The sequence below is a fragment of the Mustela nigripes genome, chromosome 3 (genome assembly GCF_022355385.1).
Source record: "Mustela nigripes isolate SB6536 chromosome 3, MUSNIG.SB6536, whole genome shotgun sequence".
NCBI classification, from domain to species: Eukaryota; Metazoa; Chordata; class Mammalia; order Carnivora; family Mustelidae; genus Mustela; species Mustela nigripes.
In genome coordinates this window covers 97593183-97610233 of record NC_081559.1, presented here as the reverse complement: position 1 = coordinate 97610233, position 17051 = coordinate 97593183, and the positions used below count along the sequence as shown (strand labels likewise).

The window sequence follows — 17051 nt, the reverse complement described above, 5'->3', positions numbered from 1 at the left end:
TCACTCATTTGTATTTTTGTACGCCCCCCCCCTTTTTTTAACTGCTGCACCATTCATTAGAGCAAGATTAACACAATTCTGAAACTGAATAGGTGTTATTTAATTCATTTAATTCAGCTGCAAGTTCCAAGTGCATCAGTTAAACTGGGTTATGGCATGGAGAGTACCACAGACAACCACAGACTTCAATTTATTTCTGTTAAGATTCTATTAAGACCAAGCACATTACAATAAAGTGCCGGTATGCTGATAAATAAATACTATGGAAGAGGAATGAACAATATCGAGGACTCATCAACAAAGAATAGCAGAAATCCTTTTTCACTCAAGTCTACAGACCTTCCTACAGATCCAAAAATTCTTAAGGTCAGCTTAAATGTGATACGGGCCTAATTACAAAAGCAAAGTACTTATTTTTAGGTTTTGCTATGAGAGTCACATAACTTCTTGCTGACAAATCTGCCATGGCCAGGGTGGTTCAGTCCATTAGGCATCTGCTTCAGCTCAGGTCATGATCCCAGAGCCCTGCTCAGCAGGCAAGCTGATTCTCCTTCTGCCCCTCCCACTGCTCTCTGTCAAAAAAAAAAAAAAGGACTATATCTTTAAAAAAAAAAAAAAAAAAAAAGGCAAAAATACCTGCCCATGGCCAAGTGTATAGGCTACATGCTATTACACTGAAATACGCTCTAGGGCATAAAGAAGTAGAGGTTTCACTCTGAGAGTCTGTTAAGTATGTTGGTTTCTATGTACTTTAGGTAATATATTTAGTGACATTAACCCAAGTTGGGAATCTACATGCTAACAGCTTCAGAGACTGTACCAGGCTATCGGAGATACCCAGGCACGGTGATATGAACAAGATAAGGGAATAGAGGGTCACAGGAGTCAAAGCTTGAGCTGGTAACAAAAGCAGAAATACACTGGACTTTATCATGGACTGATTAGTCCAGTATTTAGAGGAACAAGAACTCTTTACAATAGCACCTTATGACACTAAAAATATTTCATCAAAAATGTTACCTGGTACCATCTTTATGATTATCTGAATGAAGAAAGTTTCTATTTTGTAGATATATTCTCTAGGACTTCTCTGTAGAAAATAAATAAATAATAAATATAATAGCCTATTATCCCTATACTTCATATTATTTCTGAAGCTATTTCTACAAATAACTGCAAGAACAGTTATTTCAACTTGTTCAAGTAGCTTTGAAAACAAACCAAAAAATTATATTGGTGGACCTTAACAATACTAGATTGTTCTTTTTTATAAAAAAAAGAAGGCAGACAGGAAGGTGATGAGTTGCAGTATATGCAACTTACTAATGGGTAAAGATTAAGTTGTGAAAACTGGCTTACTGAAGAGTAGGCAAACTAGAGAACCATTATCTACTTTATTTCTGTCCATTAATATTTCCCAATTGATCAAAGCTCTGCCTATTAAAATGGAGACATCAGAAAACACCTTTACTATCACAAATGAATCAATTCTAATAAATCACAAAAACTGCATTGTTAATCTATATATCACCTTCTATGTAAAGTGAATTAAGGTCCAGAAAATACAAAGAATTTGTCGAGGATTATACAACTGTATCTCCCATGTTTTAATAATAACAACAAAAAATAAAAGTTGAAGGAGTTCTATTATCAATTTGTAGAACCAGAATAAAAATTTCAGTCACTGGTCTCTTTTCCAATGTACCACACTCATGCAGCCTGGTATCAAATCAGTGTTACAGATCTGAATTAATCTTGGCCAGAATCTACACTTATATAACCAAAGGTGCTGTAAAATGAAAAATGATATACAGTAATAGGGAAGATGTAATGAAGAAAGAGCACTGTTTCTCTCATACTACAGCTCAGTCCCAGAAAAGCAGAGCAAAAGGGCCAACAAGAAATATAGTAAAGGTCTGAATTTTCTTGTTTCCCTAAAATATATGTAAGTTTAAAGGAAAATTTTTGATTCAGATTTTTTTAATCAATCAGTTAACATCTTTATATAAGTATGTATGAGACTGTAATCTGTAGCTCTGTAAACATGTCTTGAGCTTACTCACTTACTATTCAATAACACTAGGTGGAAAAGACATATTTAAGGTAATGCTAATTATACTTTATTGGACCAGGAGGATGCAATCTTTAATGCTTACCCATTTAGCTCTGTATCAAAAAGATTTGAAAAGCAGAATGAAGAACAGTATATGTAGCAAACTCCAATTCGTGCTAAAATAAGGGAGCTATACTTCTTTCCATATGCACAGAAAATTACAAAAACACAAAGACATTTCTAACTGAAATAAAATAAGACAAGCTAGGGTGAAAAAGAAAACTACTTTCACTATCCACTCTTTGGTACTGTTTGAATAGTTTTTTTCTTTACATGTTCATGAACTACTTTTTTTAATAGGGGGAAAAGTAAGATCTTTGATTCTGATACTATCACTACCAGAGGATATACACTCTGCTCTTTACTCCCAAAGTTTCACAGAAATGATTAATACAATTTTAAATACCCTGCTTCATTTTAAATAAAATCTGAAGTTTACTCCTCAATTCTATCTTTATATTAAACACAAATAACAAAGACCCTTTACTTGTTCTTTAACTTTTAGATAGACGTATACTAATTCTCTGTGCGTTTTCACAGATAATGAAGTTCAAGTGTGCACTGGCATTAATGCTGAAGTTCAAAAAGGCCTAAAAACATCTTCCATTTTTATTCTTCTATAAATATAACTGGTGAAATTTCAAGTTCACAAGGTATTTTCTACCATACACATTATAGAGATTTCAATGAATCCTATTATTCCAACAGAAACAGAAATCCTATAAGATACATAAACACAAAATAGAATGACACTGCTTCTTAAAAAAAAAAAAAAAAAAAAAAAAAAAAAAAAAAAAAAAAAAAAAAACTTTAGAAAAGGTAATTCAGTTTTAATTTATTTTCATCACTTTTTCTTCATGATCCAGATATTTTAAAATGCAAAGAAAATGAACTTTCCATGATATGTCAGGGACTGGCACTAAAAAAATTTTCAGACTGCAAATGAGTTATACAAATGAAAATATCAAATGGAGATCCAGTTATCAAAATGAAAGCACTCAACATATTAAAAGTTCACAATTATTTGTTTAGAGCACATAAAAAAGTCAGCTTGCTAACCAATTGTGATTTTAAAGAATTATAGCAGAGGTTTGAAGAAAATAGATTAGTTAACTTATAAAGAGATTAAAGAGCTTGAAACAAGTATTAAAAAGAAATTTGTGCCTTTATTAGAATGGTGTTAGGCTTTAAATATACCAATTTTGGTAATCAAATTTACTTTTAATAAGAAATGACACTACAGAACTGCAGTACTGGTCCAACAGTCTTCTCTTTACTTTTCCTTTAAAGCAAGAAACAGGATTCGAGTAGTCAGAAAGCACTAGCGCGCATCAGTTAATCCAAGATACTAGCTTCTTAGTTCCAAAAGCACTTGCAAAGAAAACCATTGGGGGGCACAAGGGGGTGGAAGCCATTTGTAATAACTGGAATCCCATGAGTGTGTGTATGCCAAGTCTCAGGAGGCTTTTTTTTTTTTAATTTATCCTTTACTTGGTCACTTGATTCTCCTCAAATACTAGTTTTTCTTTGACTTTTTTCCTCAAAGTATAAAAAGTATGAAATATAAACAAGCTCTTGCATTGCACACTTAGAAGTGTACAACTCAAGCATTATAGAGCTATCTACATACCGATAAATCCCATCAAATCTTGGATAATTCAATAATATACAAAATATCAGGGCACAGAAAGAACTAAAACCCACTTCTTTTTGTTACACATAAGATTCAAATATTCAGTCTAAAGAAAAACACTTAATCATTTTGGCTCTCCTCTACATTCGCATGTTGATACACTTATTAAAATATTCCTGTATAATTATGTTTGGTCTTCTTACTTCAAGTCAGGTTTAAAACCTCAAAACCAGCCATCCAGACAAAACAGGTAATCAGAAAGATTATTTCTTCCCCACCTCCCTAACCCCAATAATTATGAAATCAATTTTACGACATGACTCCAAACACTGGATTGTGACGACAAATGCTAGGTCCAATTTCTTCATAATCCTTTTTGGTGTGGCATACTTGGTAGAACTCGGGCTGAAAATAAAAACATGTATTTTTACAAAGGTCAAAAGTGTACCAGCTCTCAAAATACTTTAAAATAGAACAAAATGTTTACTATTAGTCCATCTGGGTATTTAAATGAAGCTTAAAAATTCTAGAAACCGTGACTTAAAAATCAGCTACAAGTAAGTATCAGTAATGAAAAGCAGGATTTAACACATGTCCTAACACACATCCTCCTATCTCAACATGATTCTGACATTCTGAGGACTGGAAGACTGATTCTCAAAAGCTCAACTATTCTGATGAGATTTCCCCACACTGTACAATAAATCAATATTCTAAAAAAGCAGCATTAATTTAAAATGTAAATAAGGGGCACTTAAGAGGTGCAGTTGGTTAAGTGTCTTGACTCTTCAGGCTCAGGTCAATGATCTCAGGGCCATGGGATCAAGCCCGCATTAGGCTCCATGCTGAGCGCTGAGGAGTCTGCTTCAGATTCTCTCTCTCTCCCTCTGCTTCCCCACTCGCACCGTCACTCTCTAAAATAGATACAATTTTTAAAGTAAAATAAAATATAAACTCCTCTTAGTCATATACAAAAACTTCTAGATTGTTTCCTCAATAAAGGTCTGACATAGACAGAGGCTCTCTCTCCCATAACTTCTTCAAAGGGCAAACTTACAAACTCATCAGGTTATGTGAAACAAAAGGAAGATAACTAAAATAAGGTAGAAAGTAACTACCTCTTATGGTAGTTACTACTTCAATGGTTTTAAAAATCCAACTTTATGTAATTTTCAAAAATTCAGATAAAATTTCTTTATCTTATTTAATACTCTGTGTACTACAAGATAAAACACTGATATTTAATAGACAAATGATGTTACATTATCTTTTAAAGAGGTTTTAAGATGTTTTGTTTTGGGGAAATGGCCCTTAGAATAATTCCCTTTACTAACTTTTGAACATCATACTTCCTATGCAGTGATCTTGATGTTTTTAAATATTTGCACAGAAAAAGTAATGACCTTCTGATATCTGTATCATCACAAAATTAACAGAACTTTACCTACAGATTAATTTTAAAACCCTTAAGTGTTCACTCTAAAAAACTGTCTAAGCAAGCAAAAACTAAAATCCAAATAACTACATTTTAAAATACTATGTACATACCAACGTTTCTAATTTTAAAACTTGTTCATGCAATCTACAGCTATATGCGATAAATTTAAAGAAATTTCCCTTGTTATTCTACACTGCATAAATACTGTATTTCTTCTCTCTGGGAAAAAAAAAATCAAATTTGAAATATAAACTTTATCTCACCGTGGAAGCCAGCATGGATCCTCCAAACCAAACTGCATATCGCTGCATGTGGTGTGTAATGACTTGTACATCAATAGGTTTTGGCTAAAAATGACATAGCAAGAGCAGTTCAATAGTAAATTCAAGTAACAATTTCTGTATCATTTAACTGTAAATGTAGGTAACACAAAACTGTGTACTCAAAAGTAAATAAAACTTTAGAAGAGGAAGGATCCATATAAAGCAAAACAGAATACAACAGAAACAAATTAAGCTAATTTTATTTTTAAAAAGTAGTAATAGCCACACTGAAGTGGGGAAAGAGACTAACCCAAGTAACTTATGAACACGGGATTATGACTAGCCCTCTGTCTTAAAATAAAAACGAAGTAGGGGGACTGGGTGGCACCGTAGGTTAAGCCTCTGACTCTTGGGTTTTAGCTAAGGTCATGATCTCAGGGTCAGAGACCTAGCCCAGCCTTGGCCGGCATCCTCAGGGCAGAGTCTGCTTAGGAGTCTCCCTTCCTCTTCCTATCTTTTTGTTTAAAAAAATAAAAAGGTAAATATTGAACTCCAGTTAGTATTTTTATCACTGTGGTATGGATTAATAATTCTGAAAGCACTATAATATGTATTACAGTTCGAGCAAAAACATAAATATATTGTTTCTGTCAGAGAATAGCATTACAAATATGGAAAATTGGAAGGCTACAATGAACTTCTGGTATTCTGGAGCTAGCAGTATCACTATGAATTAAGTTTTTAATTTATATAAATATAAAATTGGATATAGATGAGTGTGTATATGCATGTGCACAAACATCTCCCAGTTCGACTCCCAAGAAGGCCTAAGGCAGTGACCCAATAACATTGAGTATTTGGTTCTTTTTTTTTTTTTAAGATTTTATTTATTTGTCAGAGAGAAAGAGAAAGAAAGAGAGCACAAGCAGGAGGAGTGGCAGGAAGAGGGAGAAGCAGGCTCCCTGGGGAGCAAGCAGCCCAATGCAGGGCTCCGATCCCAGGTCACTGAGATCATGACCTGAGCTGAAGGCAGACACAATGGACTGAGCCACCCAGGCAATCCCCAAAATGTGTTTCCTAAATAGCATTCTCCACTAAAAGAAACAAGGGTGTCTTCAGAAAGGAAGCGGGGGGGAGGCTGATTCCAATATTGGAGAACAGAAAGTACAAGATGAATCTGAATTGTTCTGCTGTATCAAGGAGTAGCAAAGACCCTAAGGAATACTAGGGACACATCAAAAGGACAAAAAGCCACCTTTAATGGCTCCCACTGGCCAAATCTAAGAAAATTTGAGCATCAAAATTAAAGATATTAATAGTATTGATACGCTAATATTTTATTGCAATGATATTAGTGATACAGCCTAAAGAAAAATATGAGAAATCAGGTTTTTATAGAGGTATTACTGAATGAATGAATGAATGAATGAGAAGGGAAAACTCTTCCTTATAGTAAAATGAGACTAAAAACCATAGAAGGAATAACAGAATTTGCAAAATACCAGTTGGCAACTACCACATAGTGGTAACTATTTTAGAAAAGAGAAATGGATGTTAAAACCAGTGGTTCAAAGTCTGATAAGAAACATGATAGCTAGGGGGGCGCCTGAGTGGCTCAGTGGGTTAGGCCGCTGCCTTCGGCTCGGGTCATGATCTCAGGGTCCTGGGATCGAGTCCCGCATCGGGCTCTCTGCTCAGCAGGGAGCCTGCTTCCTCCTCTCTCTCTCTCTGCCTGCCTCTCTGCCTACTTGTGCTCTCTGTCAAATAAATAAATAAAATCTTTAAAAAAAAAAAAAAGAAAGAAACATGATATCTACATAGTCCGAAAGTATCTTCCCGTAGTATTCTTATTACACATAAAGAAAAAATAACAATTTTATAGAGAAACCCAGCAGAAACAACTAAAACCAACTGATCAAAATTAACATCTGGGACAAATTACACCATGTGTCTAGTGATATAACAAACTAAAAAAGGATACAACATCATTTCTGTAGTATTACTGCCAAAAGTACATAATCTAAACCTAACTAATCATGAGGAAATACCAGACAACCCCAAATTGAGAAACATTCTGTAAAATAAATGGCCTGTATTCTTAAAAAAAAATGTTAAGGTTAAATAAGAAAGACAAAAAAGGGGTTTTGGGTGGCTCAGTCAGTGTGGAGTCTGCTTCAGATTCTTTCTCCCGCTCCCTCTCCCTCAAACCCTCTCCACTCAAAAGCACTTACGCACACTCTCTCGCTTGCTCTCTAAAATGAATAAATAAATGGAAGAAAGGAAGGAAGGAAGGAAGGATGAATGAATATAAAAGAAGACTGAGTACTTACTCCAGATTGAAGGGACATGACAGCAAATTAATGAACTGAAACATGCAATCCTAAGATTGGATTCTAGACCAAAAAAAGGTGTGTTTTTGTTTTCTCCCTTTTGCCATAAAGGACAATAATAGAAGAAGTGGTGAAACGTGAATCAGGTCCATAACTAGATTTTTTACTTTATCAGGTTAGTTTTGTGACATTTGCAATGTCCTATTTTAAGACACACACACTTAAGTATTTAGGCGTGATGGGACATTATACTTCCAATTCATTCTCAAATAGTTCAGAAAAAATATTTGCACATATAGGTATGTGTGTTTATTTGTGTATGTAGGTATCTTTGTAGATATAGAATAAAACAAATATAAAATGCTAACATTTGGAAAATCTAGGGGAACAATATATAGAAATTCCTATTAGGTTCTGTACGTTTTCTGTAAGTATGAAATTATTTCAAAATAAAAAGTTTAAAAATATTTACATGTCATAAAAAATGGCATTATTTTTTGATTAAGAAAAGTTATTTAGTTGTCATTAAAAATTACAAATTGAAAGGCAATAAAGTCAGATTTAGATACAGATACATAAAAATGTGATGAAAATCCCTAAAAATATAAAGTAAAATAAAAAAGAAGGCAGAGTCCTCCAGTAAACTGGATTTCTCCTTTATCATTAATGTCAATACAGTGCTAATATCACTGAGGAGGGAAAAAAAGTCCTCATTTCTTATTTTGAAATGTACAAAAAGCCTAAAAATGTGAAATTTTTACTTTACTAAAGTACTATACTAATAAACAGCATTTGTTTCATTTCATTTATCTATAATGAGCCCATTACAAACTAAACAACTACTTTGAAACAAACTTTTTTTACTGTGCTCCAAGGGTAAGTTTAAGATAATCAAAATTTAGGGACTGAAAACAGTCCGCAGTCATGCAATTTCTAAACAAGCAGCAAACCATAGAGGATTATGTTTTATTTTTAAATAATTTTGAATGACTAGTAGTCTCAGATGAAGCCCTAATTCTTGATAATTCTCCAAGTTGAATAAAGCTTGTTTTTATTTAGCAATGTCTCCTCTAAGTCAATATTTTGCTTCAATATTCTAAACTGAACAAGGATGAAACATAACATTTACTGGAAAAACTATCTCATAAATATAGAAAGCAAGCATCTGAGAATTTAAATTCATTTTGATTTTGACAGCAAATCCAAAGTCCAGGACATGTAAAAGAAGTTATTTCTGCTAAACCACCAACTGGATTTCACACTATGAGGCTGCTGTGGGGAAGCTAGAATGAGTCTGTGCAAGCAGGATAAACCTCACAACATCAGCTTCTCTATCAACTAGGCTTTGTTGTACTGCTATAGTATTCTTTAAAATTGTGTGGGTCCTTATGGAATATTATCCCTAAAATATGCAAGGAATTCTTCTCTATGTAAGTTATCCGTGAGATACGTATGAAATATTGTCACTCACACAGGCTAACAATATTTTCCATAAATGTTGATACCATCCTAGAACAATCAAATGACCAATTAAGGACATGATATTCTTGAATGATTTCATGTATGTAAATCCTTTAAAACTATATGTTTTTACATGCACAGTTAAAAACATGACCTGGGTAACCTAAACTCATGATAGCAACTACCCTCAGGAGGAAAAAGAAAGGATGGAAACCAAACAGAGAAAGGAAAAGATCTAAGGAAGGTAAGATACTCTTTTTCTAATATTTTATTTCTTAAAATAAGATCTCAATATGATTAACCACTTTCCATTAGAAAACCTGACAGAAATCCTCTTATTTCCCTAAATAAAAGCAGAAGTTGGCAGACACCACCCATCCCCACTACAATTATCAAGGCACCCTCAACCCTCCCACCAATATCTGAAAAAACCAACCTTCAATCTGCCACCACTCAATTCCTCACTTAATTTCAGCCTGGCATCTACAGTTCTTTTCAAATCTCTTTGCAAGCGACGTCCAAAGTCCCTGAACATGGTTGAACCTCCAGAGAGGACAATATTCTATATCATTGGAGAAAAATATATAAGTATGATTTTTATTTAGAAAGAAAAACAACAAATTTTAAGACATATGAAACAGTACTAAAATCTTATCATAGGCTTTTGAAGAGAGGATTTTTAAATTTAATATTCAACAATGGACAGAAAAATAAAGAAGTTTTTTTAAAAGAAGACCTTGAACAATTTTGCTGTAAATACTGACCTTGTAGAGTGGACGTCTGACATCGATAGGGCAATTCTGAATTACTTCATCTACAACTTCTGAGATAGGTTGAGTAAAGTCTGGATTAGCAAACTGAAAAGTAAAGGTGGATACATGATAGAGATTAGATCCCTACTTAAATATCACAATAATAAATTAAAAAGTTTTGAGTTTTTTTAAAAAAAGGACTTTTTACAAACATAAATTCTGGTCTCTAACTCAAAATTAAAGACTCTGAAATCGGAGGTTTCAGAAGAAATCAAATTATAGTAATGATGATATATATCATTTCATAATCATCAGAATAGCAAAACTGTAAAAGCACACGTATACCATGAGCTGGTAAAAACCCAGAGGCATGCACATGAACAGCACTCTGAAAATCTGAGTTGACCAGCACATTCGTATTTGAGGTCAAAAAAGGAAATGCCCAGTCTTCTCATTTCAGCTTTCATACTGTAAGTGTCCTTTGCATGATCTATTTAGTGCCACAGCTTCCACATTTTTGTGGGTAATTTTGCTATTTAAAAGGGTCTCTGGGGCACGTGGGTGGCTCAGTCGGTTGGGGGTCTGCCTCTGGCTCAGGTCATGATCCAAGGGTCCTGGAATTGAGCCCTGAGTCGAGCTCCCTGCTCCACAGGGAATCTGCTTTCTCCTTCACCCTGCTTTTGTGCTCTCACTTAATCTCTCTCAAATAAATAAAAAATCTAAAATAAATAAATAAAAGGTTCCCCAATCACAGTAGTGCCAAAGTGCTATCTACTATTCTTAAGCTTAAGGCTATGATATATGTCATGGAGAAAATACAGTTTTGGATAAGGTTCATTCAGGCATGAGTCACAGTTTTGCTGCTGGCCATGGGATCAAGGCTAATAAATCAATGATATATACTAAATAGCGCATCTTTAAACACAAATAATAGCTCTATGTTCACCTGACAAAAGTGTTGTAACCTAAAGCTCCAAGAACCTAACCCTGTTTCCTGCTATGAGCAATGATTCAGTATTCACTAATTCAGTGTTCACAGCAACTTTTTGGAGTATCTACTGTGAATAATGAGAATAAACTATATACTCACATGATGATATAACACAGTTAAACTATTTCCAACAGCTGACACTCAAAAGCAAAATCATTTTTAAAAAGCTGACTTCAAAAAAACTTCAGTGATTCCATACATGTAAACCCTTTAAAAATATGTTTTTCTGAATATATGTACAGTTAAACACATGAACTGGATATACACTAAAATTTAAAGCAGCAACTGCCCTCCAGAGGAAAAAGAAAGAATGGAAACCAAATACAGAAATAAAAAGGTCTAAGGAAGAGAAGACACTCTTTTTGTAATATTTTACTTTTTAAAATAAGATCTCAATACAGTAAATATTAAAATATTAATATGTATTTATTTGGAATGGAAGGTACATGTATTACACAAAACTTTTCAGAATTCTTTAACAGACTGGATAAGGTGTGAGGCAGAAAGCAATTTGACAACTTCAATTATTATGGAAATAGAATGAGGTTAAATATAATAATTTTTTTAAAAATGTTTATATATAACAAACAGGCCTTACCAGATAAAGGGCTAGTACCCAAATTCCATAAAGAACTTATAAAACTCAACACTCAAAGAACAAATAATCCAATCAAGAAATGGACAGAAGACATGAACAGACATTTCTGCAAAGAAGACATCCAAATGGCCAACAGACACATGAAAAAGTGCTCAACATCACCGGCATCAGGGAAATACAAATCAAAACCACAGTGAGATACCACCTCACACCAGTCAGAATGGCTGAAATGAACAAGTTAGGATACAACAGATGTTGGCAAGGATGCGGAGAAAGGGGAACTTACACTGTTGGTGGGAATGCATGCTGGTGCAGCCACTCTGGAAAACAGTATGGAGATTCCTCAAAAAGCTGAAAATAGAGCTACCCTACGACCCAGCAATGGCACTACTGAGTATTTACCCTAAAGATACAAATGTAGTGATCCAAAGAGGCATGTGCACCCCAGTGTTTATAGCAGCAATGTCCACAATAGCCAAACTATGGAAAAAACCTAGATGTTCATCAACAGATGAATGGATAAAGAATATGTGGTATATACACATACAATGGAATACTATGCAGCCATCAAAAATGAAATCCTGCCATTTGCAACGATGTGGATGGAACTAGAAGGTAGTATGCTAAGCAAAATAAGTCAATCAGAAAAAGACAATTATCATATGCTCTCTCTGACATGAGGAATTTGAGAGGCGGGGGGGGGGGGTCATGGTGGGTAGACTGGGAAAAAAATGAAACAAGATGGGACCAGGGAGGGGAACAAACCATAAGAGAATCTTAATCTCACAAAACAAACTGAGGGCTCCTGGGGAGCTGAGGGGTAGGGATAGGGTGGCTGGGTTATGGACACTGGGGAGAGTATGCGCTTTGGTGACAGCTGTTAATTGTGTAAGTCTGATGATTCATAGACCTGTTCTCCTGAAGCAAATAATACATTATATGTTAATAATAAATAAATAAAGCTTAGCAACAAAAAACCCCCTTTTTTAATATACAACAAACAGGTCTTATAAAAGGAGAAATAAGATTAAAGAGGTCTTCCTTTCTTTCCCGTTATTTATTTTTATATGCATGCTATGACCCTCCAAAATCATATAGATAGAGAAATGTGGCTTAATCTGAACGTTGAGAACCCAACATATAGACTATTTGTTCTGTCAGAAGCAGTCCATACTGTATTCTGTGGAAAAATAGGAGAACATAACTCAGGTGGCTCTGTATGCCATGTATAGACAAGCTTAGTTAACTGGCAGGGAATGGCTCAGTCCATAACTAACTAGAATGAGCAAAAGAATTGGCACCCTGAAAATTTTATTTTGTCATCTGTAGAAACTCTCTAGGTTCTGACCACGAAATTTCTAAGGAAACTAAGTTCTCAAAACATGCTTTTATGATCCCATAAAGATACCTCAACCTGAGACCTTGATATGAGATTTAATCCCCAAAATGTGGACAGAGACCAATTTGATAGAAAATATGTTCCAGGCTATCTTAATACAGTATCAACTTATTAATACTGAACTTACAAATTCTCTACATTATCTTTATTAGCTATATTCCTTTAATATCTACCTAAACAACACACACATACACATACCCTCACAGAGGAGCACATGTGCTCAAGAGATTAACCCTCCCATAATTCTTTCCTTAACCTTTAAGACAGTTTCTGCTGTAACATAAGCAATAAGACAAGAATAGAGTAATTCATTCCTGTGCTGGGCCCTTCTCATAGCAATTTTTAATCAAGAACATACAAAAGAAAGGATTTATACATTCTTTAAATATTCACATATTCTGGACCGATCCACAGATATTTTGATTTAGAAAGACATGAAGTCTGATTTGAATACATCTTCACAAAAAGCTCATGGACTATTATGCTATACAGAATCCCGGATGAGAAGAAGAAGAAGATGTAATAAAGCAGCAAACATGGATACTTAGTAAGTAAACAAAGGAAAAGAGTAAGAATTAACAATAAATTGTTGTAGGTTACTTAATACTTGACTATGCTCAACCTAGGGTCTCCACTAAGACTATTTTTAGGCCTTTTGTTTTCATTTTCAGCAAAAGGGTTAGTCTTTCCTCTAAATGCTTTCTGATCAGGTCTTACTACTACTGTAAGTGGCTATCAAAGGAGGAGTACCTTTTCTCTCTTCTGGAAAATTTATAGAGAATACACCCAAGTCAACAAAACAGTCCAAATAGCTTTGTCAAAAAAACTTAAATTTCCTTCAGAGAAAAAAAATAAAAAAAATTCAGAGTGCCAAGTCAAGCTTGTTCCTTCTAAAAACAGTTCTTTCAAGCATCTGTGATGAATTTAGCTATTCAAAAAATAAATACCCTTACTCTTTCATACAGTTTATGTTCAGTGTCCAAGTTTAGATACCTACACTTTCATCTAGACAAAACAAAAAACAGAGTGAAGATTTCAAATGACAGAGGAACTCTGGCACAGAAATATCTAGAACTACAAAAGACAGAATCTTAAAATTCACTTGGGAAGTGACACAGTTCATAGGTTATAAAAAAAAAGTGTATTCTGGAAAAACATGGTGAACTAAGCACACGTATCTCAACTTGTTCTCCCTACTAAAAGCAACAAAAAAGAAATTTTTTTAAAAAGGAATAATCCCAAATGTATGGAGAGAACAGAACAAGAAGAAACAGCAACAAAATCTGGCAAACTGGAATCTGGAAAGCAGATGGACAAGACATGCACTCCCTCCAAAACACTTAGTAAGTCATCAGTTGGGAAAGCCAAGAATAAGGCTGTTTTCTATTAACACTCCCCTCCCCCAAGAACTGGCTGTACCTGTCAGCACTGAAAGTGAGGTAGAAGGACAGGAAGGAACACTGGTTAAAAGTCTCTGTGGGAAAGAAATAATCTATGAAATGCCTCCTCGTCCAAGGAGAAAGGTGACTTACCTATTCTCTGAAAGGAATAAATTAGAGCCCGGGGACTCTTATAAATGGCTGAAAAGAATGAAAGCTGGGGGTTTTTAAGTGAACGTATGCAGCCTACTGCTGACACACAATGTCTGACCCTCTTCCCATTTGACTGCCAACCTCTACCCTCCAGGCAGCAATCTTTCTGGGACTATGTGAAATGATCTCAAGAAACATGCACAGGGCATTCCCCCAAAGAAAAAAACATAGTCTTCAAGTCCCATCCACAAAGCTCAGATTTCCAATCTGATTTTTAGTGTTCCCTTCTTAAATGAGTGGCTCTCAAAAACCTCTAGCATGAAAAATACAAGAATCAAAACAAAGAAAACAAAGAGAAAAAGCAACCTGGAGAAAGAGACAAGGCAGAAAGAAGAAAACTTCAAAAAACCTAGACTAGGGCGCCTGGGTGGCTCAGTGGGTTGAGCCGCTGCCTTCGGCTCAGGTCATGATCTCAGGGTCCTGGGATCGAGTCCCGCATCGGGCTCTCTGCTCAGCAGGGGCCTGCTTCCTTCCCTTCCCCTCTCTCTGCCTGCCTCTCTGCCTACTGTGATCTCTCTCTGTCAAATAAATAAATAAAATCTTAAAAAAAAAAAAAAAAACCTAGACTAATATCCTCAGAGAGCCAGAAAATATGCAAACATGAAACAAGAACAGAGCAGCATAAAAAAGGAATATTCAAGAGCAGACATAGGGGAGCCCTTGAAAATTAGGTATGTTACCAGAAATAAATTCAGTTAAATGTTCAGAAGATAAAACTGAAGAAATAACCTAGAGAGTGGAACAAAAAGTACAACTAGAAGAGAAAAAGAGAGTACATCAGAATGTTAGGGGAACAAAGGGACAATATACAAGTATATGGAAAGAAAAAAAGCAGGCCCTATAAAAGGTTTAGGAATCAGAACAACTTTTTACTTCAAGCTATAACAGGGAGCAACTGAGCTGAGGCTTCAAAATGCTGAGGAAAAATGATTTACAATCTAGAATTCTATACCCAATTATCAGACAAGCATAAAGGTAAAATGAGTACATTTTCAAACATGCAAGATCTTGAAATTTTCATCCTTCATGTGCCCTTTATATCAGGAATCCCAACTGGAAATGATTTCCACCAAAATGAAGAATGATAAAGATATGGGATAGAGGGAATTAAGTGAGAGGCAAAAGGAATCTCCACAATGATGGTGAAGAAAGATGACAACTCTTTACCAAGTGCAGAAGGAAACCGCGTCTGATTGGGAAGTAACACATGCTCTGGAAAATTAAATTGATTATAAAACCCTATGCATCTGAATATCCTGAGAAGACAGTTTTAAAACTGGAAGGTAGAATTCAGAGATGAATTAAGGATCCATTATTTTAAAACTACACAAACAAGTTACTATTTCCCATGGAAAACAAAATATAGGACAGAAAAATATTTCATGGTAAACTACATAACTCATATTTGATCAGAATTTGTGTTCAGAAGATCTAATTAAAATTTGTGTTCACAAAAATGTAAGCACTGCATTTTTACCTAACTAAAAATCACAATGTAATTACTGGGACAAAAAGGTATGGAAAGGTACTGCTTGTCATGGCAAAAAAAGAAAGGGAGAAAAGGCAATCCTCTTCCTCCCTATCTGGAAACTGACAGAAAATGCCTAAAACTGAAAAATGCAACCAAAGCAATGTGTAGCAATGGAGGCAATCACCAAAACAATCAACTAAAAAAGGCTGAAGTGCTTACCTCTAGGAAAAAAATAGAGAAGTATGCAGGACACTCCTAGTTTTTGTTAGAAGTTCAATAATCAAGACTTTTGAACAATGTGCATATGCATAACTGGTTTTAAAAAAGAACTCAGAAGAAGAGAAAAATATGGATTTCTACAGAAGAAATAATTTACAAAGAAAAAAATGCTATATAGAGTAAAAGATGTCTCAAAGTTTTAAAAAACTTAATAAAGAAAACTTAGCTTATCAAATGATAAAGATTAAATTAAAGAAAAAATATTGCATATAAAACATTAGCAGCAAGGTAAACTGACATCCTGACAACTATCCCTTTCCTAAGCAACACAACACAACCAAAACAACAGTTTATTTATGTATCTAATATGTCAAAGATTAAGACTGTCAGGACCTTGCTGAGGGTGTAAGTATTCCACTCAAATGCTTCCTCCTTTAAAATCCAAGATACCTCTTACCTCCCACTCTATTATCTATCTTGTAACGATCCTATTCATCTAGGACTTTGGTTCTGGTTCTTCTGCAATTCTCTAATTCCTGTCCTCCACATGGAGGTTTAGTACGTCTCCCCAGTATTTCAACTTCAACTGATGTTCCTTAACCTGTGACCTTTAATACGTTCAACTTCAGCAGTTCACATATATATGACCCCAAAAGAAAATATGACCTGACTGCCAGCTACACAGTTATCTTTTGATCTTCTTAAATCACTACTAACACGACAGAGAAAATTACAAGAAAGGAAAAATGCCCAAGGATGAAAAGAGAAGGTGAGTAAACATGAATGAAATA

The 17051-nt window shown here is 34.7% G+C and overlaps 1 protein-coding gene across 1 annotated transcript in view; it reads right to left on the bottom strand.

Annotated features, from left to right (window-relative positions):
- Window positions 1-2928: 2928 nt before the first annotated feature.
- ACTR3 (actin related protein 3) overlaps window positions 2929-17051 on the bottom strand; it is a 59094-nt gene continuing 44971 nt past the window's right edge. The window contains exons 9-12 of the mRNA XM_059394418.1: window positions 10003-10095; window positions 9675-9800; window positions 5448-5531; window positions 2929-4151 (exon numbers count right to left, since the gene is read on the bottom strand). Of these exons, the coding sequence (XP_059250401.1) occupies window positions 4056-4151; window positions 5448-5531; window positions 9675-9800; window positions 10003-10095 (399 nt within the window). The 3' untranslated portion in view covers window positions 2929-4055. The remainder of the gene's footprint in view (window positions 4152-5447; window positions 5532-9674; window positions 9801-10002; window positions 10096-17051) is intronic.